Source organism: Diaporthe citri (assembly GCF_014595645.1).
Source record: "Diaporthe citri strain NFHF-8-4 chromosome Unknown scaffold_9, whole genome shotgun sequence".
Taxonomy (NCBI): Eukaryota; Fungi; Ascomycota; class Sordariomycetes; order Diaporthales; family Diaporthaceae; genus Diaporthe; species Diaporthe citri.
The window spans coordinates 49,621-76,384 of NW_025064854.1; the positions used below are offsets into that span (position 1 = coordinate 49,621).

General features: G+C 45.7%; 5 protein-coding genes across 5 annotated transcripts; 2 read left to right on the forward strand and 3 right to left on the reverse strand.

Moving 5' to 3' along the window:
- Positions 1-63: 63 nt before the first annotated feature.
- INS49_015222 (uncharacterized protein) lies at positions 64-686 on the reverse strand (the record flags this gene model as incomplete). Its single annotated transcript, XM_043175908.1, has 3 exons — positions 64-289; positions 356-434; positions 542-686. The coding sequence occupies 3 exons, from the start codon at positions 684-686 to the stop codon at positions 64-66; spliced, it is 450 nt and encodes a 149-aa protein (XP_043019363.1).
- A 2,061-nt stretch (positions 687-2,747) lies between these two features.
- On the forward strand, positions 2,748-3,940 carry INS49_015223 (uncharacterized protein; the record flags this gene model as incomplete). Its single annotated transcript, XM_043175909.1, has 5 exons — positions 2,748-2,846; positions 2,921-2,993; positions 3,066-3,246; positions 3,433-3,738; positions 3,811-3,940. The coding sequence occupies 5 exons, from the start codon at positions 2,748-2,750 to the stop codon at positions 3,938-3,940; spliced, it is 789 nt and encodes a 262-aa protein (XP_043019364.1).
- A 3,875-nt stretch (positions 3,941-7,815) lies between these two features.
- On the forward strand, positions 7,816-10,099 carry INS49_015224 (uncharacterized protein; the record flags this gene model as incomplete). The annotated part of the gene is made up of 4 exons (XM_043175910.1): positions 7,816-7,971; positions 8,072-8,129; positions 8,244-8,950; positions 9,143-10,099. The coding sequence occupies 4 exons, from the start codon at positions 7,816-7,818 to the stop codon at positions 10,097-10,099; spliced, it is 1,878 nt and encodes a 625-aa protein (XP_043019365.1).
- Positions 10,100-12,023: 1,924 nt separating this feature from the next.
- Positions 12,024-14,449, reverse strand: INS49_015225 (uncharacterized protein; the record flags this gene model as incomplete). Its single annotated transcript, XM_043175911.1, has 3 exons — positions 12,024-12,276; positions 12,343-14,205; positions 14,259-14,449. 3 exons carry the CDS (start codon positions 14,447-14,449, stop codon positions 12,024-12,026), a joined length of 2,307 nt encoding a protein of 768 aa, XP_043019366.1.
- A 524-nt stretch (positions 14,450-14,973) lies between these two features.
- Positions 14,974-15,667, reverse strand: INS49_015226 (uncharacterized protein; the record flags this gene model as incomplete). The annotated part of the gene is made up of 2 exons (XM_043175912.1): positions 14,974-15,432; positions 15,527-15,667. The coding sequence occupies 2 exons, from the start codon at positions 15,665-15,667 to the stop codon at positions 14,974-14,976; spliced, it is 600 nt and encodes a 199-aa protein (XP_043019367.1).
- Positions 15,668-26,764: the final 11,097 nt, after the last annotated feature.

The following is a 26,764-nucleotide window of genomic DNA, read 5'->3' on the forward strand; positions in this document are numbered from 1 at the left end:
ACTACTCAGGGAAATGTCATTTGCACCTCCTCTTTTGCTGTGTGCGCCGTCCTCCGCCCAAATTCACGCAAACTTTGAGTCGCCGCCATGGCCCCCACCGTAGTCGCTGTACGCCGGAGCATCGGCGTATGCCTCGTTGCGGACCTGCGGGGGCTGAGGATCTGCTGGAAATTCGAGAGCCCTGGCGGGCCTCTGCCGCTCGAGCTTCCTCCGTTGTCCCCAGGTGAGATGGCCACCTTTGCCGTAGTAGAGAATAACCCAGACTGCATGGAAGAAGCTTGCGATTCCACTGGATTCCCGATGCCATCAGCTTTTCTGGCCTTGAAGCGACGTTCCTGGCTTCCATGTAACTCACAAGGTGAGGAGTTCGAGGCCGAGATTCAGTACGAACTGGCCATCGCAGCTAGTGATGCACAGCACGGCAAGTGGAGGAACTACGGACCCATTAATCAGCGTGTGAAACATAGTATCAGAGAGACTGGCGGAAGACGGCGGCACAGCATGGCCGACAGGGGAAGAATGGGCAAGGGGACAAACTGACTGAAGATTGCTATGACCAGCAGCAAGAGGATGGTCACATTGTCCCTTGGATTGGTGATGCTGACAGCGCGAGAACGCTGTTTCGGAAGATTTCGAGGATTGGCCTCGCCGACAGGAGAAGCCGTGTGTATAGGGTCGGCCTCCATTGGATCGGTTCTTTGGCGAATATCGATAATAAGGAATAGGTCTCGTACGGCCAAGATGGTTGCAGGTCAGAGACTTTCGGAACACACGGAGCTATTTGCGTGATCTGTTTGTCAGGACTCTATTGTCAGTCATGAGTGCCAAGTGCCATTGTACATAGCGTCTACGACGAACCTCGGTTGGGAAGGCACGGCCGGCGACAAACTTCCTCTAAGGAAAAGCAGGAGCAGACTGTGCCAGGAAACCTGGCAGTTGTGTGATGACGGCATCATCCGTTGAGAGCCCATCGTTTATTCTCAGTCCCAAGTGTGCTGCGGTCATCCATGTCTTTAACTTGAGCGCGTCAATATTGGCGCCACAAATGGCCAGAAGCAAATATCACAATCAAGCAAGGCTAGCAACGAAGGATCTGAGAACAACAGATTCGCGCCCGATGAGTGGCGTCGAGACCTAGTGACAGCCGTTACCTTACAATATCGAAGGGGGCGGAGGCTGGCTCAGAGATCTGACATGGCGTTTTTTTTTTCTTTCGGGAGCGACGGGGGATGGCGAGAGAAGGCTCCAGGAGTGCGAGGGAGAACTCCGTTGGGGTCCAACTAACATCCCTTGCGCCCTGCCACACCCCGACTCCTGTCGGAATCCGTGACGAGGAGAAATGGGAAAGGGCGAGCGATAACACCAAGGAGATGAGGCCAATTGTTCAAGGCAGCCAACAACTAATGCCACAGACATCATTGAGAACGGGCAGGAGCGAACAGAGGCCCAACTCGACCCGCGGTCAGGAAACTGCAGACTCGAAGATAGTCGCTTCACAGAGGCTGGCCCAGTCGCCCTCATGGGCCCAGAATGTTGTTCACCTTGTGTACGCCTTGTGTTTGGGCCCCGCCGTTAGGCGTGGTGTAATCCTCGGGCCGGTGGTAGCCCAACAAAAAGCCACGCCCTTGTTTTTCGCAGATGACAGCGCCAACCATCCATCCACACCTCATGTCACAGGGGATGATCCGGTAGGCGGGAGCCGGGCCCCCTGCCTGCCTGTCTGCCATACGAGCGTGAACGTGGGCGTCACGCATCCTCGTCCATTCCTGACGGCTGCAGATCTCACTGCTACGTGCTAGGCAGATAAGAGATCTCGGGCAGGGGGCTTCCACCGATCGTGTCCCCTCGCAACCCGGTCAGACTCGTGGCATTGATAGGTGAGTCAATGCTTCGGAGACGTGGTGTAACCGGGCGTGCAGGATCACCAATTTCGCCGGCTTTGACGAGATTCCCAGCTGCTCGTGGGGGCCTCGAAAGCAGACCGCTTCCCACATATCCTCCGGTAGGCCCCCGGATCGAAGAAGGCTGATCAGTGCCTTTAATTACGCCGGTTTGGCGAATGATAGCAAGCAGTTCGTGGGCCCCTATGTAAGTCAAGGCCGCTTGCAAAGTGGCCGCTGCAAGGCCCTGCAAATAGCCATGAGCTCCACGAGCGGCAGGCCCGACGAAGGTTCCTATCCCCGTCGTAGGGATGAGCATGTCTCAGTCCGCTGCCGGGCCAAAAGGACACGCGGTCGGGTGAAGCTGAGCGCCTGGCTGGAATGTACTTGTGCATGACATTGGCGTCGCCGCTCATCCTGTCCAGTTCTGTCCGTGTGAAGGGAAAGACACTCGCACTTTTTCCATGCAGTTAGTCCCCGAAATATTGAGCAATGGCTGCGACACGACTAGCCCGAAAAGCCCCGAACTACCCAAGTATGGCCAAGCAGTCTGGTTATGATAAGCCCGCATTGGTGAGCGGTAGAGACTTGGGCCCCTTGAAATGAGGTTCAGTCAGGGAGGTTTGTTCGGGCCCAGCTCGGGGAACCGGCGTGAAAGAAGAAGAAGCAGATGGCAGGTCTCGTGTATAAAACGAGGCCCCGCCTATCCTCGTGGCAGACATCCTTCTAGAACCGTAATATGTTGTGTATTCTCTGAGCAGATCGTGATACAAGACTCACAAGGCAAAGCGAGCCCATTGATCTAGACGCACTTTCGATCTCATCCACATCTTCGACTTCACACAGGCCTCCTCGACATACCTCAACATGGGCCAAGTAATGGGAAAGGTCGCTGTCGAAGACGACAAAGCGAAGGAGCCTGAAGGTCCCAGCTTCCCTGACTATATGCTCGATTCGAATGCTGTCGTAAGTTCATGATTCTGAACAGCTGGCCCATGCGGCAGAGTTCCAAGCCTCAACTGACGCCTCCTATCCACTAGACCAATGACAAGGCAACATGGCGGTACGGAGCACCTCCGGACTACACAGTCACCAGGCAAATGTGGGCAAACGGTATGCTGTCCTCGTCGAGCCCCAACGCCAAACAACCCACACAAGTCTTCAGCCGTGCTGACTTCTCAACAGAAAAACGCGCGAACCATGAGGCCAAGTCTCTGGAAACACTGGTCGAGAACCTGGTCAAGAACTGGGAGATTGAGGCGTCACATAAGATGGACGTGTCCGAATGGCGAACTGTCGACCCAGCGAAATACACCTTCGCAATCAATGGCGGACCGCCTCAGGATGCGGAGCACATGTTGAAAGTGTGCGTAGCCTTCTTACCGTCCCCGGCCCCTGGCTTTCCCTAGGCGTCTGTGCCACCATCAATTTGCGTGCGATGGTGACTGTTGGAAGGAAAAAGAGGAGAAGGGGGAAGGAGGAAAAAAAAAGATCGAAGCGAGTTTTGCTTCTTCTTCCCTGACAAAGTGGCTGACGACGAAAGCAATTGCAGTGGTACTTATTCCGCGGTCATAGCGCCCAACAAATATTACGGGGCCAACTCCACATTCGACGAGAGCCACAAGACGTTCAGAGACATGATGCCGAACTTTGCCTGGGAAGTTCTGGAGGTGTACAGCGGCCCACCGGTTGTGGCCTTCAAGTGGCGTCACTGGGGGTGGATGAAGGGTGACTATGTCGGGAAAAATGAAGACGGATCGACGGTGACCATCAAGGCTCACCGCGGGATCCTCGACATCCAAGGTGTGACAGTAGCAAAGCTGAGCGACAAATTCCAAGTGACGAGCCTTGAGACATGGTAAGCCTGCCCCTGTCCCGGGCTGGTTGCGCGGCGATAGACGGACGGATGCTAACCGCAACACACCAACAGGTTTGATCCGACAGATATGTTCAGGCAAATGCGGCCCTCAGGCGAGACGATGACGACGAAGCGGATGCAGTGTCCCATGGGGTACACGGCTGATGTGAAGGGAATGGGGAGTGCAGGAATTGGGCATTGAGGATGAAGAATTGTCTTAGCACCGTGGTTTTCTGGCTTGTTCCTTCTTGAAGCATAAAAAAATAATTTACTGTTCGGGACCCTCTCTTGATGAAGCGATCCGGCACGGGTCGTGAGAGTGACCCTCCACCAGCCTGTCCAGCCTCCGGACGCATGTTGATTACCACGGGTATGGCGTTGAGGGTTTCTGCGCCACAGTGCCTCGTTGTGAGCGCTATGACGAGAGGTGTCTCTGAAACCACGTTGTGCCTATCGGATCTATGCTGGATTCAGAGAGGCTACTGCAGAGTCTGAAACATAGAAGGCACTGCTGAACACCACTTGATGATATGACATCCCAACGGCGTGAGATTCCCAAGAGAGTGCGGGGACATGGGGGTAAGGAATGGCCATGATCTGATGAGCGCCGCGAAGTGCGCCGTGCCATGCGAGTGTGCGTGAGGAGAATCATGCCGCCTTCCGACAAACTCTCCCCGTGTCTAGCGTTCCGAGAGCTTATCTTGGGTCGAGGCTGGGCGTCCAGACCTTTGCCGGTGGGTGGCACGGCCAAGGGAGCCGCTCCCAGCTTGACTAGGGTCCCCTTCTGAGCAACTTCTGAGCATCCATTCGGGAGGGATGGCCTTCACCCGTGGCCTCGAACTCGGACCAAGGTGAAGAAGGCATAGGCCGAGGAGGGAAGTAAGTTGGCAGTGATGGGTGGTGACGGTGACAAGATACCGAGAAGAGAATGTAGCAGTTGCCCAAGTACTTGGAGGCTCATTTGGGAAGGGGAGGGAAGGCGGCAACCCCCTTCGCTCCTCCTCTGCCGGGGACTTGTCACAAAGACGGCTTGCAACCACCTCATCCGAGTGACGGGCTGACAGTTGGTTCTGGGCGTAACCCTGGCGTGGACGCAGGGAGGCTGGATGGCAGGGAGGCAGGGAGGCTCGACATGGCACTGTGGTAAAAAAGGAAAGAGCAAAAGAAATGTTGCTTACTGACCTAGTCCGTGGCACGGCGGCAGCCACGTTTTGAACCTGGCGATCTGACTTGCGGAATGAAATATGCCATGTGGCCAATTGTGTAACGCAGAGGAGAGTGCGTCAGACAGGCTCGGTGTAATATGCGCACCGGGAACAGCAAAGAACTGTACAGCTAGTCGAGGTGCTGTGAGTACGAAGTACTGTGGACTGGGTGCTTTGGGTCGGCGGAGAGCTGCGGCAGGTCAGGGCGAGCTCGTCATGCATTCCAATTTCAGGTCGACAAGCCTGCATTATCGCGATGGCCGTATCCACGGCAGGAATATGATAATGAATCGTCTCAACAGAAAAGAGCCGGCAAATCACTTGGGCAACGCAACGGTACTTACCACTATCCTTCTTCCCGAGAACGCGAGGAAAGAGTGTCATGGCGCCGTTATCAGGCAGTAGACTACCTACCCAACTAAGGTAGGTAGCAAGCGACATGTGCTCCAGCTGCTGCTAGCAGAGGTGGGAAGTCGACAAGGGATCCCCCCAGTCCAGCGGACGGCCCAGCCCGTGACGTGTTCGCGATTGTCCGACACGGTCAACACGGTCAACGTAAACACACACGTCCCTTTGTCCCGTCTCCCCCGCCCTCTATCTTTGCCAGGAGAGCGATCAAACACACAACAGGATGTGCAAGGGAAAAAAGTATGGGGCTGGCATCGCTATTTAAACCACTTACCGGGCAGACTAGCCCAAGTTACTCGAGTATGAATGTCCGAGTCCGTCCAAGCCCTAGGCGTGGGGTCAAGGGCCGGAGGTGCATCGGAAAACGTGGGAGTCCTCGCTACGTTTCCCAGCATGGCCTGACATTGGTTGAACCATTGGCCTGTACACTACCAAGTACACAGTAGTTGTACCTAGTCGAATACCTACCATGTCTAGTAGGTGGCACGCACAACGCTCATAGCACAGATACGTGCTCTAGCATGGTACCTTGATGGGCTGGCTGGTCGGTGTTTGCCTGGTCAGAGACAGACCCGGGCATGGCAAGGTACCAGGGTAAGCAAGCATCACTGTCGCACTACATGGGGAATGGAGTGCATGCGTGCTGCATCTGGCAGGTCCAGGCTGATGAGATGGCCGACAAGGAAGCTCCATCATCGGTTTCGTGTATATGACTTTAACCCACGACCTGCTGTGTGCACTTTGACTACGTACCTCGGCCTGTTGTCTGTGGTCGTCCACTCCAGACCAACAGTCTGGTTCCGCAAAACGGAACAGACCGGGTAATAAACCAACGTTCATCTCAGACACAGATACTCATTCGCGGGGGAGTCTCCTGTCGCAAGGCACAGGAAGAGACGATCGGCTCAGAAGCAGGATTCGCCTTCGTCCTCCCCCAGGCTCTTACCCCTGAGGTTCGTGGAGATGCACCGGTTACAGGGTCGAGTTCCCCCGTCCATTGCCAATCTGTCGGTTTGCCGAGGGGGCGACCTCCCCGAGCTGCCAGCTCCCAAGCTTCTTCTTTCTCATGGTTCGCACGCCAGTGAGCATGGCTCTCGATCTAGACACGTCGGGAACCAGAAATGCAATGTGATAGGAAAATTAGAAAGAAACGTAAATTGAAGTTGAAATTGAAAGAAAAAGAAAAAGAAAAAGAAAATTGAAAGAAAAGCAGCAAGCAGTACTCACAAAAGAGCAAGCCACGCTTGATCTGACGGAGGAGCAGGCGGGCAAGCTCTGGCTGAACCATCACACTTCCCGCCCTGGCCGCCGTACGGTCAGGCCAGGTCAGGTCAAAAATTCCAGGTCAGGTCGGGTCGGGTCAATTCTGGCTGGGCAATAAGAGGAGAAGAGCTCCAGTCTTTCCAAGCTCCCAGCTCTCCCCGGCCGCTGCCACCAGCCTGCACGGCCAGCACTCCTCCTCACCAAACAACAAAACGGAGGCCCGAATCGGAAAGGATGCCTGTGCTGCATGCTGGAAACCGACCCACAAATTGAGGGCAGCTTCCAATTACATTACACTGGCGACAGGGGTAGGCCCGTCGTTTGCAAGGAGAGTACAGCACACCACCACCAGCAAAGCGCTGCACAGCACACTGCACAGCACAGCACAGTCCCCAACGCCGCTTGTCATTTTTTTTCCTCGCCCTGACGTGTGCCAGTGAGTAGCTGGCTGTGTGGTGTGCTCTGCTCGTCTCCTGCTGCTCTGCTCTGCGCTGCTCTGTCTATCTGATCTGTCTGATCTTGGTCTGTCTGTCACTATTTCCTCCACTTTGCTGGTTCTCGTCTCCCTCCCCCTGGTTCGGTCCTGGCCTGTCCTGTCCAGTCCTGTCCAGTCCACCTGGCAGTACTCTGCCATCCCGTCGTCTCGTCTCTTTCGGTTTGGTCTTTTCCTCTCCAAACCACCTCCCTCCCTCACCTTCTTTCACTCTCCCCTCAAAACAAGGCCTCGAGGGTGTGTGCAGCACAGCACAGCACCGCACACAATCCATCCTGCAGGCTCGGCATCTCCTTACCGAGTTCTCACATTGTGTTCACCTCCCCCTCTCCGCATCAATCCGGCGGGCAGCCACTTTCCCCGAGTCCATACTGGTCCCTGAGGCAAGCTTTTGGCGGCAGCAGCAGTACGTGTCCATTCGAACAGGTCTCCTCCGGCTGAGTCCCCAGCCATTCAAGCTCTACATCGAGTCTTGCCTGGCTCGCCTCGTCATCGAATCCCTCAGAAACCCTCAGAGGCGTACATCCAGCTTTCGTGGCTTCCGCTCCACCTTCGCAGGCCTTGATTGAACCGCCGAGGCCGTGACGGGTTTTCTTGCGCTCCAACTGACCTCTTGCAGCTGGATCAGCTATCCCGGACACACCTTCTCCCTCTCCCGCCGTCGACCAGCTACCCCTTTCGACCCCTTCACCGCCAACAGTCCCGACCATGGCGGCGCTCCCTCCAGCTCCATTGAATGTTGACCGCTATGTGGTCATTCATGTGGCCACCACCTGCGACGAACACGGCGTCTACGTAACCAAGGATTCCGCTGAGGTTATCGAGATTGGGTGGATCTTGGTGGACGCGAAGACGCTTGAGGAGGTGGGCTCTTTCGCTCTGACCCCGAATTGCTCCTCCTACTCCTCAGGGATGTGGTGACCTAAATGGGCCCTAAGCTGACGGGCATATTCTCCTCGAACAGCTGCATCACGAAAGCGTGTTGGTGAAGCCTATCAATACGCCAATCACCCCCCTATGCAGTAAGTCTCACGCGTCTGCATCGCTCGCATTTCTCTTTTCGAGCACTTCTATCCCGTCTCCCCTCTGTACGCCATTTGCCTTGGTCGACAAAGCTAACCACTCTTCCTGTCCAGCGAGCCTGACCACCTTAACATGGGAGCACGTTAGGAACGCCGGAACGTTCAGGGACGCTATTAACCGTTTCGATACCTTCGCCTCCGAGCATCTCAACTCGCAGAACCTCGACTTCGTCTTCGTGACCCTGGATGCTTGGGACCTCCGGGTCCAGCTCCCCCGAGAAGCCCGCGACAAAGCCGTTGTGCTCCCTCCATATCTCCAGCACTCTCGGACGTTCGATCTGCGAACCGAATACCAGAGATGGCAGCAGCATCATCCCGAATGTTTGGCCTTTGGCCCGTCGTCGCTGGCTAATATCTGTGCGGCTCTCGAGGTCGAGGCGGTGCAGTCGAGTGCTCCCATCAAGCATAACCTGCCCTTCCATCTCCAGGCTCTCGCCCCTGCTTCGCCCCGCAGAGCTATGGACGAAGCTATCACCCTCGCTCGTGTTCTCCGCGGTCTTGTCCGGAAGTCCCAGCCCCCCAATGAGCACCCTGACGTGCTCACTCGCCCGATGGATGCCCGTGCAGACGTCAGGGCCTTCCTCTCAGAACGGAGCAAGGTGCTCCACATGTCGGGCTTGCCCCACGACACAACCCAATCTGAGCTCGAGAGCTGGTTCACCCAGTTCGGTGGCCGCCCCATCGCCTTTTGGACTCTCCGCACGCCTGAGCAGCACAAGCCCACGGGCACTGGTTTCGCAGTCTTCTCATCTCATGAGGAAGTAAGTCGATACCCTCGCATCGTTGGTTTGCCCGTTCCTTCACCTTCATTTAAATCCAAGTGGACTATCTTGTGGACTTGATATGGTGTCCGATGTGCAGCTTTTTTCCGTACGAAGTGCAGTCAAACCTACAAGCACAGATCACGACAGGCGAAGTGCAACTGTCAAGGCTAACCGTGCTCGCGTTTATAGGCGGCTGAGAGCTTGTGTATGAATGGCCGAGCTCTCAATGAGAAGGCCATCGAGGTTTCCCCATCGTCGAGCCGAGTGCTGGACCGGGCCCAGGAGATATTAACCCCGTTCCCGCCGAGCAAGAACCGACCTCGACCTGGAGACTGGACCTGCCCTAGTTGTGGATTTTCGAACTTCCAACGTCGCACGGCATGCTTCCGCTGCTCGTACCCAGCGGTCAGTGCCGGCCCGACAGGTGATATGGGCTACGGTGGCTACGGTGGAGGTGGCGGTGGTGGTTACGGGCCACCAGCGATGATGGGCCCACCTCACCACGGCGGCGGCGGTCATCACCATGGACACATGGGCCACGGTGGCGGTGGCCGTATGGGAGGCAGCGGTGTTGTCCCTTTCCGTGCCGGAGACTGGAAGTGTGGCAACGAGGTCTGCGGGTACCATAACTTTGCCAAGAACGTATGCTGCCTACGCTGCGGTGCCAGCCGCGCAGGCGCCGCCATTGTTGCCGACTCGGGCTACCCTACTCCGATGGATACTCCATCCAGCTACATGAGCCAAGCGTCCATGGGCGGCAACCCCGGGCCCGGGCCCGGGCCCTTCGGATCCGGAGGTGGATTCAACTCTGGTGGTGGTTACGGCCAGCAGTTTGGCGGCCCGCCCAGCACCTACGCGTTGCCATCCGGCATCGGCGGCGGCGCAGCACCTTACCCTTCGCTTAACACCCACTTTGGTCCCGGCCCCGGTGCGCACTCTGCCGGGCCCTTTGACAGCCGCGCTGCCGAAGCTGCCTTCCAGTCAGCACAGAACGGCCCTGCTTCTGCCGGGCCCTCCAACAACTTCTACTCGGCTGGAGAGAGCGACCCCTTCGCCTTCCTGTCGAGCGGGATTGGCGGCCTTTCTGTCAGCGGCGGGGATCCCCGCCAGAACGGCGGCGGAGCTCCTAGCAAGTCGCCTGCCTAAAGTTTGTACATGACGGCTCCGCACTGGGCCTCAGCGTCATCTTTCTAGATCAACGCGACTGTCGACTTTCACTTGTGACTATATATGCGACTACTTTGAGGACATAGAGTAACCGGAAAAGCTCGGCAATCTTCTCAACATACCAAACCTTTGGGCGAGGGCGGCTGGCTTTTGGAAGACCACACATTTCACGGAACCGGCGACATCTGGGGGGGGGGTGTAGGGGACAGGGTGGAAAAAAAGCAATATGTTGCAACGGAAAGACAAAAGTAGCGCGCCATGGCGGGTTGTACATTTTTGCATCCTCGGGGGGGAGTTTTTCCCCAGAACGCATGTTATTCTGCTGGGAGGGGTGGGACCGGGACGTCAATGTGTCATACCCCTAACTACATTCTGCTACTTGTCGTTTCTTCTTCTTCTTTCTTGTTTATTACCGCACTGTCTTTAAGTCGCAACGGTCGAAATGAGTCAAAGGAATGGAATGGTGTGTGGTGGACGATTGGTAAAGGAATTTGGAGGGCGGCGGCGGCGGCTGGGGGGGGGGGGGGGGCGGTTTTAGGCTCGGTGTCGGTGTCAAGTCACTGGTTGGTTCCGCATCAGCGTGGAGTGTAAAGGGGGGATGCTTATTACTGCCGGCTACGAGAGAGAAGAAAAGTCCTCACTCTTCTCCGGAACTGGAGAACAAAAGAGACTGTTGTCAACAACACTGTTTTTTACTGTCGATATCTTCTGTCCTTGTCTTGGATTCTGCTTCAACTTCTCTCCCCTTGCTCTGTCTATTTTCTCATCACCCTTCCCCCAAACTTCTGCGCTCGCGTGGTGTGTATGCGTGTACATGCGTATTGCGAGACAGCCTCAACGTGGTGTGGTTGGGCCTAATTATTGTTTGGCGGAGTCGTTTGGAAGGGCACGGTGGTACCTTTGCCACAGTACGGAGCAGGGGAGTCAGTCGGTGGGCAGGAGGTTCCTCTTGTCTCAAGCATTTGCGGGTTTGGATCGGGGGATTGGGGCCATCCGTCCTCAGCATTGTTGTCATAGGCTGCGGAGATAGACCTAGCTGGTGGCATCTGCCGGCGGAGAGGAGCGGCCTAACTGGATGAATGTAAGTAGGGGAAACGTGGTGGGTGTGGGGAGTTGGCTACATGCTGTGGGATAGATGGGCAGGCGGGCGGCAGTTGTGTTTTCCCCTTGGAGTCTCCTTAATTATTGAACCGCTTACGATACGAGGAGGATTCGAGACGCCAATAATAACATTTTCCCTTCCCTCAGACATGAGGTCTCCAATCACTCGCAGCTTTTCTTTGGGCCTTTGCTATATGCCATGGACAGGAGACTCGTCAGAAGCCGAAGAAGGGCTTGGCCTGGAGCATGTGACCACAACAAGTTGGGCCAGAGATGGAAGCAAGAAAGATGTGCTTCACGAGATCAGCCAGTCATTTCAACTGATTCGACAGGCGAGGTAGAGCCATACTCGCACAGCACCAAGCCGAGGCCCCGGCAATGGAATCGAGAAGGTTGTTGAAGGGGAATCTCCGGTACGGTATACTGCATGTGCATGCTATGTGCAAGCAAAACAAGAGCATGCTGCGGAAATGCGAAGCTGTGTCGAAGCACAACAACCGGCGCGATGCGGATCGAGCAGGTACAAAGGACGACGCTGGCGCAGCCTTATCTGCTGATTCCCATGTCTGCTCGATCAGTCGAATACTTAAACATGTCACCGCCACGTTGAAGTCCTTTTCACAAGTGTGGACTCTATTTTCTCGGCCACTGAGGGTGGGAGAAAAAGTATGAATTCATTCTAGCCCAAATGCTTTCACGGGACATCGTCTACACTCAACACTCTAGGAAGTGACCATTGGAGGAGGTCTCCTACCTTTTCTTGTCGAGATCCTCAAATAGTCGTCGCCACCAGTCAAAACATCTAGGCCTTCTTGGACGGGATCACCTCGCCAGCACCCGAAGCTGCCTCTGCTGACTTCTCAACGTGCTGGCGCTTGGTCTCGCGGTTTGCATCGTTCGCCTCTGGAGGTCGTTTTCGGGAATCCTTGTTGTCCTTGCTTGTGGAACCAGATCCCTTCTCAGCAGCCTTGCGAGCTTCTCGATCCTTTCGCTCGTTTTCGCGCCGTAGCGCCTTGCTCTCGAACTCGTGCCAGTCACCGTCTACGTGTTGGAGCCTGTCGAATTGGTCAGCACAAGTGTGTCATGGAGGACAACACATGTCGAAGGGGATATCTACTTACTCCACTGCTTGCCGCGGGGCCGGTGACTCGGTGGTAAAGTAAGGATGCTCCAACACCTGGGCGGCCGTCGGCCGTTTGAGCGGGTCATATTGCAGCATCTCGCCCATGAGTTTGAACGCGGCGGGCGGCAGCTTGTCCTCGTACTGCTCTGCGAATACGTTTGGTTTCCTCACGCCGGGTCTCAAGAGCTCGAACCAAGGCATATCCGTTAGACCTGGCCAGCTCGACTTGTGCGGCGTGCCGAGGACAGAGTAGATCTTGTCCAGCTGACTGATCTCGCCACCATCACCAGGGAAGACGGCACGCCGTGTGAAGATCTCGATCATGACGCAAGCTGCGCTCCAAATGTCTACGGCAGGACTGTATTGAGTCTCACCGAGTAGCAACTCTGGAGAGCGGTACCATATGGTGATGACTCGGTTTGTGTAGTCAAGTTGGTGCCGCTTAGCGTAAAAGCGGGCGAGACCGAAGTCGGCCAACTTGAGAATACCATCGCTGCTAACCAAGATGTTGGCAGCTTTGATATCTCGGTGCAGAACGCCGCGCTGGTGCAAGTAGTCGAGGCCCTCGAACAGTTGCTTCGACAAATGTTTCCTGTGCGCCGCTTCGAGCTTGAAGGTGGGGTGGTTGAGAATACCTGTCAAGTCATGCGACATGTACTCAAACACCATGTAACACTCGTTTTTCTCGACCATGACCTCGAGCAGTGCAACAATGTTGATGTGCTTGAGAGACTGCAGAAGCTTGATCTCTCGAACAGCTGTCACCGGGAAGCCATCCCTCTCACCTTCCATGCGAATCCTCTTCAGAGCAACGAGCTTCTTGGTGTAGACGTGGAGCGCCTTGAACACCTTCCCGTACGTGCCGGCACCAATGACAGATTCATTGCCGGGCTTCCGGAAGTAGACAGAATCGGAAGCTGCCAGGTGATCTGGAAGGGCGGGCTTCTCCTTCAAGCGCTTCATCTTCCTCTTCACCATACGTACTCGAGGTTCCCGAGGTTCTCGAGGCTTCTGCTGCTCCTGGCGCCTCTGTTGCTCTTTGGCCGCCCGGGGCTCTGTTGGCACATTTCTTGGCAGATCTCGACCGTCTGTAACGTGCTTATGTGGGGCGTGCTCTCGATGGTCTCGGCTGCCCTTGACATCTCGGCTGTCACGATGGTCGCGATGGTCGCGGTTGTCTCGGTTATCCCGATGATCTCGTGGCTCTCGAGCATCGCGACTGTCCCGATCTCGAGGGTCGTGACGATTAGACTCCTTTGGTGGATCCTTCTTCGTTGGCGCGTTGAATTTCGAGGATATCTCGAACTTCGGGGCTGTCACGGGCGCCTTTGGGGTTGATTTGAGCGCGAAACTGATCTTCTTCTCTGCCGCAGGGCCTGTTGGAGGCGGCCGGGTTGCCGGAGCTGGCATTGGTTCTTCGTCATTCCCCTCGTCCATGGCCGTGTCCTCCACCTGGAACTCCTTGGGCGGCCTGAAGGGATTTTCGTTCTCGTGCGTTCCCACCTCGCCATGGGATGAGCCCTGGTCACCTATACTTAAGCCTGCTTGCGGGCTTGCACGTCCTGAGCCCGCATCTTCAGGCTGACTCGAAGCAGCTCTGGAGCCGCTGCCACTGGATCCCCAGTGCCCGCTCTTGAACCCGCCACGGCTGGCACCTCGACCAGCCCCAGGGCCCGCGCTATTTCCTCGATATCCGCCGCTGGATGACCCCCTATACCCTCCGCGATACGGGCTTTGAGAAAATTGGTGGCTTGGTCCGGTAGGGGTGCCTACGGGGGGTGAGTTGGCCTGGCTGCCTTGGAAATGTGCCGCAGGTGCAGTCGGTGCGTAGCCGTTCGGTGGGAACTGCGGCGGATATTGGCTGTACCAAGCGTTAGCGGTCCGATGTCGAAGACTGGAGTGCTCCTGACCTACCTCTGCGGTGAATACTGTTGCTGTCCACCCCAATTGCCCCTGCCGCCGCTATAAGGCGACTGGGCCGGGGGCGTGCCATGGAAAGATGAACTGGGCGTAGCATGGCCGGAAGAATGTGGTCCCTGGCTATAATGGCCCCTTGCGGGATACTGACCACTGTATGAGCCACGGAAATTTCCTCGCGCCGACATGTTGACTTCAATACTGTTCGAGCCGGATGCTGGCTCGGAAGGTAGTCCCCTAGGCGGCAAGCGATCAAGCCTCCTCTGCCGCTTGGACGAGAAAGATGCTCGTCGAGCTCTTGGAGAAGGAGACCGTGTTGGCGGTCTCGTATTGTTGTGCCTCTCTTTATCGTACACCGGCTCGAGTCCGTCCCGGGACAAGTTGTCCGGTTTTGATCGCCGGCGTTGGCCGGGCGGCGGCGGCGGGCCCTCGCGGCGAGGGGAAGAGGATGGGAGACGGCGACCAGAAAATGACGAGGCGCTGTGGTCGCGATGTGGAGATGCTCTCTGGCCGAGGGGACAGAGGTTGGGATTGTCCGGAAAATCTCGACCGCGGGGTGGAGGAGGCGACCGACCACGGCTAATTGGAGGTGGCGCCTTTGGCGCAGCAGAAGTCTTCTTAAACAGACGTCGCTCCCGACGCGTCGAGGAGCGTTCTCGTCTGGAGGAGGACGTCTCCGGCCGGGTTGGGTAGGGAGAGGCCCTGGGTGCGTCTAGTTCCCCTTCAAACCTTCGCGGGCCGTGCTCGTGACGAGAGCGTCTCGGATAGGGTGCACTGGGAAGAGGACTGCGACTCCTCCGTCGCTTAGCAGGTAGAGGTGACCGTGGTCGTGATGGCTGTCGGACAGACTCGTCGGTGTGAGGATCCCTGGGCTGGTGAGGGGGCGGCTGGCGTGAATCGGTGGGATGTGCAGCCTCGCGACCCCAAGAGGTGCCTCGAGGGCCTTGGTGCCTGTGTCGAGGGAACAAATCACCAGGGCGATGGGCCCCGTCTCTGCTAGAGTCTCTGGATCTGTGACGATACGGATGAGCGGAATTGGGGGGCCTGGGAGGGCTGCGGGACCGCTCGCGAGGTCTGGTGTTGCGGTGGCTTCGGTCACGGCGTGTTGGAGGCGGGCTGCGTATAATATCTCGGCCTCTGCGATGGGCGGCTGCTCTCTCACCCGGGGCTGCTGCAGGGTGTGGGGCAGCGGTATGTAGGGGAGACAAGGGTCGTCGAGGGGGGTTGGCGGAATCCCTCATGCCTCGTTCAGACGGTCCTCTCACACTTGGGTCGTCGCCGAGGTTGCGGCTGTCGTCTGGCATTGCATCATCTTGTCGGGGTTGGTGGCGTGTCGAGAGTGCAAAGTCAGGTCGGAAGGCGGAGGAGCCAAAGGCAGGAATCCGCCTGCGCTTTGCGAACTTCATTTTGGCTTTTCGGTGGCCAAGAGGACCCAACCCCAGGCGGTAGCTGAGCCGGGGCGAACCAGGATCTGTGGGCGTGGGGACCACTCCGATGTGCCTAGGTAGCCGCTAGACGCGCTGGACCACAGCGCGCTGTCAGTGGATTTTTGGGCCCTGTCTTTTCAAATCCCCAAGATGCGGCGGTAGTTGGCCGTTTTGCGACCGCCGCCTGCTGCGGGTGTTGTGGATGTCGACGTCAACGCTCGAGAGTGGGATATTGTGACAGATGCCAAAATACAAGACGGACCGACCGAATGAAGAAACCTGGCCGATTGCAGGTTCGGGTGCATTGGGAGGCCGAAGGCGTGCGTTGGTAGACCGGATGGTGCCTGGATCAAGGACCGCCAGCCAGCGAGCGTCACGAGGCTGACGCTTGGAAAGAGACCGGGTCGACAAAGAATTAGTTGCACGCTTCTTGGTCGGTCGCGTGGCTGGCGACCTCGCGTCGACTTCTTCTTGCAGCTGCTGTGCAAACGCCAGCTAGCCAGCCGTACGATTCCGCGTCCACGTTCTGGTGGAGGGGATGGAGGACACTAGTCGTCGCGTCAATGCGACAGGTTGAGTCGCACGGTGGGAGAGGCTTCCCAGGTGTCTATGCAGCAGGGCCGAGACTGCAGGCGTCGCGAAACAGAGCGAGCTGTAGATGAGGGTCGAGGCGGAGGGAGAGGTCGGTGGCACTCCTTTGCTCCAGTCAAACCCGCGTCAAGAGCCGTGCCGTGCCAGATCTGAGGGCGAACCCAGGCTGGCGCGCAGGTGTGTCGTCCTCGGGGTCAGCGACAATCGCATCAACCCGTCGCCGGGCGGTCGGTTCAGATTCAGACTCAGACTTCCACCACCCGTCCGAAAGTCAAGGCGTAAGCTCGTCAAGCCGGGCAAGGCCCTTGTTCTGGCTGTGTCAAAGTCCTCCGCTCGCTGTGGCCAGTTCCTCTGGCAACAATGCGTGCCGTTCTGCGCAATCGACTGCCGCGAAAGCGACTTGTTGTTTCTTTGCCAGCGCACCAGCCTATCCCGCCCCTCGCTCGATTCAAGCAACACCACCTGGGGCAGATTGGGGTGAAAACCCAGAGTCCTTGCAGCATCGCCCAGAGAGCTTGCTGGAGTCAGGACTCGGCGCCCCCAAGGCTGCCCCTGCCCCACCTTGTCTGCTTGAGCCTCCTCCCTCTATCGAGGCCCAGCATTTCAGTATCAGGCAGTCAAGTATCTACGTAGGGCTATAGTGGTTTACGACAGTTCAAGATGTCAGCTCCCATCGTGACAGACAGCCAAGCAAGCAACTCGGAGCCACGGCAGGCATTTAATGCTCGTCGCGCAGATAGAATGCGATCATGTCCGAGCCAAGAAACGGCCCTTCATCAAAACAACGTCGTCTGGAGAACATCAACTGCTGCTAAACAGCCCTTCCCACTGTCACAATGACTCCCTTCAGATCAAGGCCGTATGGCGAGCCCTGGGCGGCTGGCCCCAAGTGAATTGGCCCACTCCCTTGGATGTGTGGAGGCGCTTTAGCCGGAAGTTCAACATGGTCGTTTCCTAGTTGGGGTTCTGATCCTCGGCACGTCTTGACAACGGTTTGCAGCACAGTGATGATGCATGAAGGCGTTCGGGTGGTCACCATCTTCTATGAAACCTCATCGCCGGGGCACGTGGAAGCGTGTCGAAGGATAGCGGAACGACAAGGGTTCTGCAGGGCGATATGCCGGTGTACACCACCGATGACCGAGCCCGTCAAGCCGGTCTTGGCAGTTGGGCGGCGGGATGGTCAAGGTCTCCTGCCAGATTGTGTTGAACATGAGGGCGACTGTTGTGCAGAGGCAGCGGCCTGTCCGGCTTTGCTTGGAAGCAAAATAACAGCACGGACACGGAGACGCGGTCTTGCTGAAGGCTTTCGGGAGGTTCATGTGCTCCTTAGACAGCCCACTGTGGTTTGGTCCCGCGCTCTCCGCGAAGAGCAGGGCAAGTACTGATGTTCCTCCTCTTCAACGCACTGTCCCATCCAACGTTGGGGTGTCCTGATCAGTTGACCCCGCGTTGGCGACTCTCTTGTTGCGATCCATCGTTGCTGCGCGGCTTTGGGCTTCGCCGGGTGGATTACCTAGCGCAAGCTTCGTGTTGTGTCCCACCCAAACTTCCCGTCCTTTACAGCGCACTCGGTGCTGACACTGACAGTATTGCGATTGCAAATTATCGCTTTCTGTTCCTTCCACAAGGGCCGTGAATGTGCAACAATGATGAGATGGTGTTGGGCGTTGGGGGCGGGGGTAGCAATGGCTAATGAGGCTTTGTTTGTAGGTTGCAGGAGGGAAACCCGCTGTCCGCAACCAGAGTCGGTTCCTGAGGCACTAAGTCGTGTGCAGTTCCGCTCATGACCCTAACCCTTACCCCGCGTTTCGATTGGATCATTCAGGGGTGGGGTTCCAAGCATTCATTCACTTGCTGCTGCTTTAGAGCTCTATTACCACCTATCTATCTACCTCGAGTAGCCCAACGTAGTGCACGTCTCTTACTCTTTGGCTTGTTGGGGTATCATCTACTGTATCTATTTTCAAACTTCTTCCAACCAACAGAAGCTCAGCATAAGGTGTTGCAAGATGATCACATTTGGGTTCTCTATGGTCCGCCTTGTTCGTCTCACGGAATATGTTTACTTATGGAAGCTGATACAATCTTATATCAGCTGACTCTATTTTCTTTGAAACTTTCTTTTCCTCCCAAACGGCCATGAATTCCCCAAGTCTAGATCTCCTCTAATAGACCTACTAAAGCACCTCATCAAGCTCCATCGACGGTGACTCGCCAAAGCCATTGTTGGGAGTGCCGTAGTCTGTCATGGTCTGCCAAATGGCTTGCTCGTCTCTCTGTGACACCACAATGGCCCCCTGCCTCAGCTGTCTTGCACACTTGTTAGCAAAACGCTTAAAGCAGAAGTTTCCCCTGCAATTGTGTAGACACATGATAGCGTCATTATCGGAGTCTTTTATCGGAGTCTTCTATCCAGGCATCCTCCCTGGGTACCGAATTATGGGTGCCGATGACCTCAACCTTTTCATGTACTAAATTTCAGTTTTCTTTTGTTTAAGGAGGAGTGTTTATGGCAAAGTATTTAAGGAGAATAGCATAAATAAGGAAAGTCCCATAAGGTATTTTACAAAGAATAAAGACATTATTAAAATTATAAATAGCATTATAATTAATTAACTTTAAGCTAAAAGTAATTAAGATAATTTTAAAATTATTAATAGCTTTATAATAAATAAAATTTAAGGAATAATTATTAATATATAATATTTAGCTTTAATAATATTTAATTATAAATAATTATTACTCTTTAAATATTACCTTAAAAGAATTATTACCTTTAATTATTAACTTAAAATATCACCTTTAATTACCAACTTAAAATATTACCTTTAATTACCAACTTAAGATATTACCTTTAATCACCAACTTAAGATATTACCTTTAATTACCAACTTAAAATATCTTAATAAAAATATTAAAATGGAAAAATTTCCATATATATTAATATTAAATTTTAAATAAGCTTATCCATAAGTCTTAAATGCTTAAGATAATTTCTTAATATATATTAGCTATGTTTACTTAAAAAGACCTGCTATTACAGAAAATAATGAATTCCTATGCTTAATAAGTTATTTAAATAATTAAAGACATTATTTCTTAAATATAAAGAACCTTTAAATATATATTTAAGTTAAGCATTAAAAACTAACACCTTACTTTAATTATAACTTAATCCCAATCTTACTTTATTTAGCAAATAAAAACATATAAAATACTTTTATTAAATTTTAAGTTAAAAGTCTTTATAATTACTTTTATAAGAAATTATTAATATAAAGAATTAATAATAAGTTAACTTAATAAAACCTTCCTTAATTAAGCAATTATTATTATAATTTACATCGCTAATATATATTTAAAATAATTAATTTTATTTATATAAAGCATAAATTATTAAGTTTTATATTCCTTATTATTTTAAATCTTAAGCTATTATTTAAGCTTTTAAATAAGCCTTAAGGCTTAATTATATAAGCATATATTAATGAAATTAACTTAAATTTAAGATAATAACCATATATTTATAGCCATAACCTTAAATCTATAAAAGCTATCTTAATAAAAAACTTAATTTTACTTAATATAAGTAAAAAATAAAAATAATTTATATTATATTTAACCATTAATTAAGCAGAAATTTAAAAGTTTAAAGCTATTCCGCTGTTATGGGCTAACCTTAAACTCGCAAAATAAAGGTGCCTAAATAAAGTTAATATTTAGAATGCAAAGGAGAAGATTTACTCTTTATTTATATCCGCGCCAAAGCCTATTCTTATAAGGCTAAAGCCCGCTAATTAATCACTATAAGTACAAGCCTAAACCATAATATATCCCCTTTTCCTAAGTTAAAGCTGCAAAGGGGCCTTTTTAAAGGGTTAATTATATAATAAAAAATAAAAGAGGTATTGCTTTAATTATAAATTAAATATTGCCTTTTACCTAGCCATTTAATTAATCCATAGCGCTTTAATTGCACTATTAAGCCGGCCCATATTATATATATATATATTTTCATCCTTTCTATACCTTATAATTTAATATGCTAGCTAAAGTAAGCTAATAAAAAATGATTATTTAAGTATAAGCTAATAGCTAAGCTAGCAATATTCTTAAGATCCTTTAATTTATGCCTTTTATATAAGCTCCCTTATTTAAAGCCTTAGGGTTATAAACTTATTATATAACTTGCAATTAATTAGCGTTTAATTATAAATAATTTACTTTATTAATAGAAAGTTTTTAAGCTTTAAAAGTTTTATAACGCTAAATTAATTAATATTAGCTAGCTTACTTTAAGCCTAGGCTAATATTAAGTTAATATTACTTTAAGTTCTACCCTATAAAAAAAAAATTTATATATTAAAAATAACCTTAATTAAGCGCCTTTTCCTTATTAAGCCTAATTAATAATAACTATATATAGGTTTTTTTATAGTAATTTAAATAATTATGCTTATAATAACTAAGCTAATTATAAGCATAATACTTAACTTTCTTTATTAAAATCATTATAATATTAATATTTATTATTTTATTATTTTAAGGTTAAGTATTATCCTTTATTATTATAATGCTAAAAATGCTTTTATATTATTATAAAGCAAAGTAAAATGCCTTAAATATTTTTAGCTATTTTTTATAATTAAGTTTTAACCTTGCTAAGATAATAAATTTATTAGCTATAAATAATATTTTATAATTATTTAATTAAGCTTAAGCCTTAATTATATAAGAAAGCTAATTAAAGTAAGTAAAAAAATCTATTATCCCCTTTTTATAGTATTATTGCAATGTAATTAAGCTAAGCTTAGCATGCCTTTGCTTAAAAGGATCTTTAAGCGCAAAGCAAACCTTCTTTAAAAAGCTTTTTAACTACTCCTTAAATATCTTTATAAAACTAATATAAGGTAAAAATTAATTGCGGAAAATTCTTAATTAGCTAAATATATAAAAGAATTAAGCCCCTTTAATGCTAATTATTTTTCTATTTATTATAAACTTAGCTCTTATTTTTATTAATTAAGTTATTAAACTTTCCTAAGATAAAAGCTCCTTAAGATAAGGAAGGGCTTAATAGGCTGCTATTATTCCTTTTAAGTTTTATTATATTAAGTTTTATATAATTGCATTATAAGTTTATAATGCAAGAGGACTTTAAATATATATTATAAGCTAACTTTAAACTTATAAAATAAAGATATTTAAATGGAATTAATATTTAAAGTACAAAGGAGAAGGTTTACTCCCCATCTGCACCCGCGTTAAAGCCTATTCTTATAGAGCCAGAGCCCGCTGATTAATCACTATAGGCACAAGCCCAAACCATAATATCTGCATATAATATTATCTTAACTTAAAAGCTTATTAAATATATAAAGATTATTAATATATTTATTAATATATTTAAAAGAATGCCATTATATTTAAGATATTATTTAGCTTTAAGTTAAAGGGCAAGGCATTTTCCTAATCCTTCTTAAAGTTAACCTTAATAAAATTAACTTATTTATAACTCTTTTAAAAGGATACAACTTATTTATTATTATTTCTTTCATTGCTATTAATAAAGAAATAAAGCAGCAATAATATTTTTAACTTTATATTATTAATATTATACTTTAAGTCTTATAAGTTTATTAAAATATTAAATTAATAAAACTTAAAGATTAATAAAAAACCTTAAAATATATTTTTCTTTATTATAAAGAGTTTTACTTAAGCTTAATAATAATTAAATTATAAATTAATAGTTTAATAAATAGTTTTAATCTATATTTTAATAATAATAAGGCATTATAATTTATTTAAAAAGATAAAGGTAATTATTTTATATACCCCTTAAAGTAAATATTATAAGTAATAAGAAAAAGTATATCTTTTATAATGCTAAAAATACCTTATTAAGCATATAATACTTAATTTCTCTTTCTTAAAAGTAATTTCTTTTATATATATTGAAATTAAAACGCTTATTTATTTCTTAAAGGTTATTACTTATAATTATCTTAACTTTAAGTTAATCCTTAAGGCCTAGGGTGTAGTAATAATTATGCATAAGAACCTTTGCTATTATTTATTAAAATAAGGTCTTTAGAAACATAATTAAATCCAACCCCAAAGCTAACTTTAAGAAAAAAGCTATTTTATATATATAAAGGGCTGCTTTTCCCTTTATAAAAGCCATTTTAAAAGTAAATCCCTTAATAACTTACTTTAATATTAAAATTATTCTTCATAAGATTTAATATAACTATATAATAAAAAAGATTTTGCGGCCTTAAAAGTTTAATAAAATATAATGCAATTAATAAAAAAAAGATAAAATGCCTTAAAATAATGCTTAATCTTAATTTATAGCAGGATTAAGCATTAAAATAACTATAAAATAAATATATAAATACTCTTATTATGCAATACTAAGATCTTAAAAAGTTAGCCCTTTGCAATAACTTTATAGGTTTGCTTTTAAACCAACCTTTAACTATTATCTTAGCATATAAATATAAAACTATAAGATAGCCCTTTAAATATCTCTTAACTTATATATAAAGTTGCTATAAAATATTTAAGTCTTTTATTAATGCATAATTCCTCCTTATTATACTTAATTTATTAAAGCTTAAACTTATTTATTATAGCTTATTAAAAAACCTTTATATCTTATTAACCTCTTTAAATTACATAAAAAGCCACCACCCCCTTATTATACTTTTTATATTATCCCTTTTTAAGAATATTATTTAAAGGAATAACTTAAAAGATTTAAAATATATATATTAAGCCATATATAATATTAACTACCTTAAGGCTTATTACCTTCCTAGCCTTATAGCAAAAAGTTATATCACCATACAAGCATATTAAGCTTAAAAAAAGGGCCTGAATTATTTAATATAAATATAAAAAGCTTTACGCTTAGGGATAATTAAACAATTTATTATTCCAACATTTAAAGTTTAATTTAAAATTTATAAAAGTCTTAATTTTAATATTTATAATATATTTCACCACCTTTAAATTTATAATAATTATTAAGTAAAAGGGATTTATTATAATAAGCTAATTAAACCACGCTAAAAACATAATTAATATAAGCAGCAAATATTAAACTTTTAAAAGATTGTAAATTAATACGGCTTTAACTAAGCATATAAGTTTCTTTAAATAAAACTTAACGCTTAAGGAAATTTAATTTTCTTGCTGTTTAATTATTATTGCTTAAGCTTATCATAGGTTTAATATCATTAAATAAATTAAATATACAAGCAGCAGTTCTTAGCTTATATTAAAATAAACAATTATAAATATAACGCAATATATAAAAAGAATGCTTTTTATAAGCTAGACCTTAATAAATGCATTAAAGAGGTTATATATTTAATATAATATATTTACATAAGGAAATATTAAAAGCATTATAACCACTTAAAGGTAAGCCTACCTTATCCCTTAAGTTTGCTTACTTACTAAAACTCAAAACAAAAAACAAGACTTAAATAAAAACCCAAGCCTAATAAGCTGCTTACCCTTAATTAAGTAAGGTTTAAAATCATGCTAATCCCTAGTTACCTTTTCGCCCCATTTCTCTACTAAGTTCACCATAATAACGGCTTTAAAATAAGCTTTATAAAGCACCCCTTAATAAACCTAATTAATTAATAAATAATAAATCTTTATAATATATTATAAGATATATAAATGATAAATCATGCAATATTAAACTTATTAAATAATTAATAAGCTTGCATTTTTAAGTAACTTAATAAACTTTTTAAGTAAAAACACTTTAAATAGCGAAGCTAAGATAAGGAAAGGTTATAAAGCTTTAAAGTTAATATTAAAATATTTAAGTATAACATCCTCTTTAATTATATAAATAATTAGCTAAACTTTATAGCTACGTTATTATTAGCAAAGCGCATTAAGTTCTTTTTAAGGGGTATATTATAATTAATAACCTTATTAAAAACTTATAATTTAAGGGGGAAGCAAGCTAAGACTAAGAATAATAAGGAAAGGCTAATAAAGGAGGCAATGCAGGGCCTTATTAATAAAGACCTCTTTACAAGATATAACCTATCCAACAACAACTTAAAGCTTAAGGAAGATAAAATGCTACTTAACAGGTTCTTAATAAAAAATAACCTTGCGGGAATAAATAAATTAACACGACAGTACATAAGCAACGCGCAATAGCAAGATAAAACTAGTTTATATATAAGTAAATAGCTATATAACCCATTTTTACTTAACATTAATCGCTTAATATTAAGCTAGCCGGAAAGTTATAAGCAATAAGCAAACCTTATCCTTTAATTTATATATATTAAAGACTTTTTAATATATAATGGCAACTCTAGCTACTTATAATAGCAGCTAATTATAAGGCTGGTAAAGATTAATAACTTAAAGACCTTGTTTAATAAGGATATTAATATAAGTCCTGCTTATAACGTTTTTATATATAGGATTACATGCTTAATTAACATTTTAAATTTAAATAACTTTTTTAACTAAGATTTTTATTAAAGTAAGGGAATAATTATCAGCATAAAATAACTAAATATTATAATATTAAATAATGGATTAACACGTTAAATTTAAAAGGGAAAAGTTAAAGTTAAGTATATTAAATTTGGGGAATTAACATAGCATTAAAAAGCTTTAGGAAATGCAGATATAATATAAATTTAAGGGAATAATGCTTATAATAAAGTTATATAAAAACTTAATATACTTAGGTAAAACGGCATTAAGAAATTTATAATATTATTTAAGTTTAATTTAAGTTAATATAAATTAATCTTATATATTATATATATATATAATATCCTTAAAAAATATTTTAAAATTATAATTATAAATAAATATATCTTATTAACTTAAAGAAATAATATATATTAACCATTAATGCCGGCATTATATATAATACAGCTACCTTAAAAACCAGCCCTAGGTAATTTAATCTTTTTAAAGAAGTTATAAGTAAGGCTAGCTAGCTTAAACTAGCTATTAATAAGGTTTAAGGTATATTGCTTTATTAATTAGCAATGTTAATTAATTATTTACCTTTAATAAAGAAAAAAAGTAAAAGAAATAAAATAAAAAGGAGGATAAGGAAAAAAGGAAAAGAATAAAAGTTTCTTAATTTAAAGCTAATTATAAAGATTTTATTAATTACTTAGTAAGATTACTATAATCTTTTTAAAGTTTTAAATTAAATTAAAGCTTATAATTTATTAAATTAAGCTTAGTAAATTATTATATTTTTTAAGGTAAGAGTAAGATATAAAAAGGCATTCTTTTCAATCCTTATTTTATTAATTACTTTTATAATATAACCATACCTTACTTAAATACTTATATTTATATAATAAATAATATAATCTTACTTATCTTAAATATAAAAATACTTAATTAAATGTTATTTTATTAAATTATAATATAAACTTTTAACCTTATTATATTAATTATAAAAACTATTTAATTATATAACCTATATTCCTAAGTAAAAAGAGCGTCTTAATTTAAGCTCCTTTTTATTACTTTAAAGCTTTCCCTCCTTATAAGTAAACTTATTATTATTATCTTATAACTTATAAATATTGTTTTATAAGCCATTCCTTATAAGTTATTATCCTTTAAGGAGTTATTATTCTTTAAGGAATTATTATCCTTTAAGGGATTATTATCTTTTAAAGAGTTATTATCCTTATTAAGTTAACGGGCAATCTCTTAAGCATTTTAGCTTTTTATTTTATTAAACTTTCTTTTTATAATAAAGATTTAGCTTAAAAGCTTAGCTATTTCCTTTTCATTTATATTTTCTTTATTATTAAGGTTAAGAAGCTTAAATTATAGCTTATACCTTTTTCTTTCCCTTTAATTCTCATTAATAATAAATTATTAATACTTAATATATATTTCCTTAAAGCTTTTAGCAATAATTATAATAATAATATTCTTAAGCTAGCTTAAGTTTATTTATTTTTCTAGGGTAGTTATAGCTATATTCTTAAAGGTAAAGTAAAGAATATTATTATATAATATTTACTTAAAAACCCTTATTATATAATTATTATATAAAAGATAATAGCTTTAATAAATAACCTCCTTAAAGATATTATAGCAGTAGGCTTAAGCTAAGGATAAATTTAAGGCTTAGCTTTAATTTAAGGTTAAATTTAAGGGGCCTTAATTATTATTAGCTATTTTACTATTAACATTAAGCTTAAATGCATCTTAAGGAGGCCAATACTTATTAATAGGTAAGGTACTTATTAGCTTATATATAAAGAAACTTATAAATAAGTTTTAATATTGGGATATCTTAATAATCCTTTTACTAAGCAGCTATTAAACTTCTTAATTATTAATCTTAATTTATTTAAATAATGGCTTATATTTAAGCTAAAGTTATCCCTTAACTTAAGTTAAATAAGCTTATATATAAATTAAATAGTTATTTAAATAGGTTTA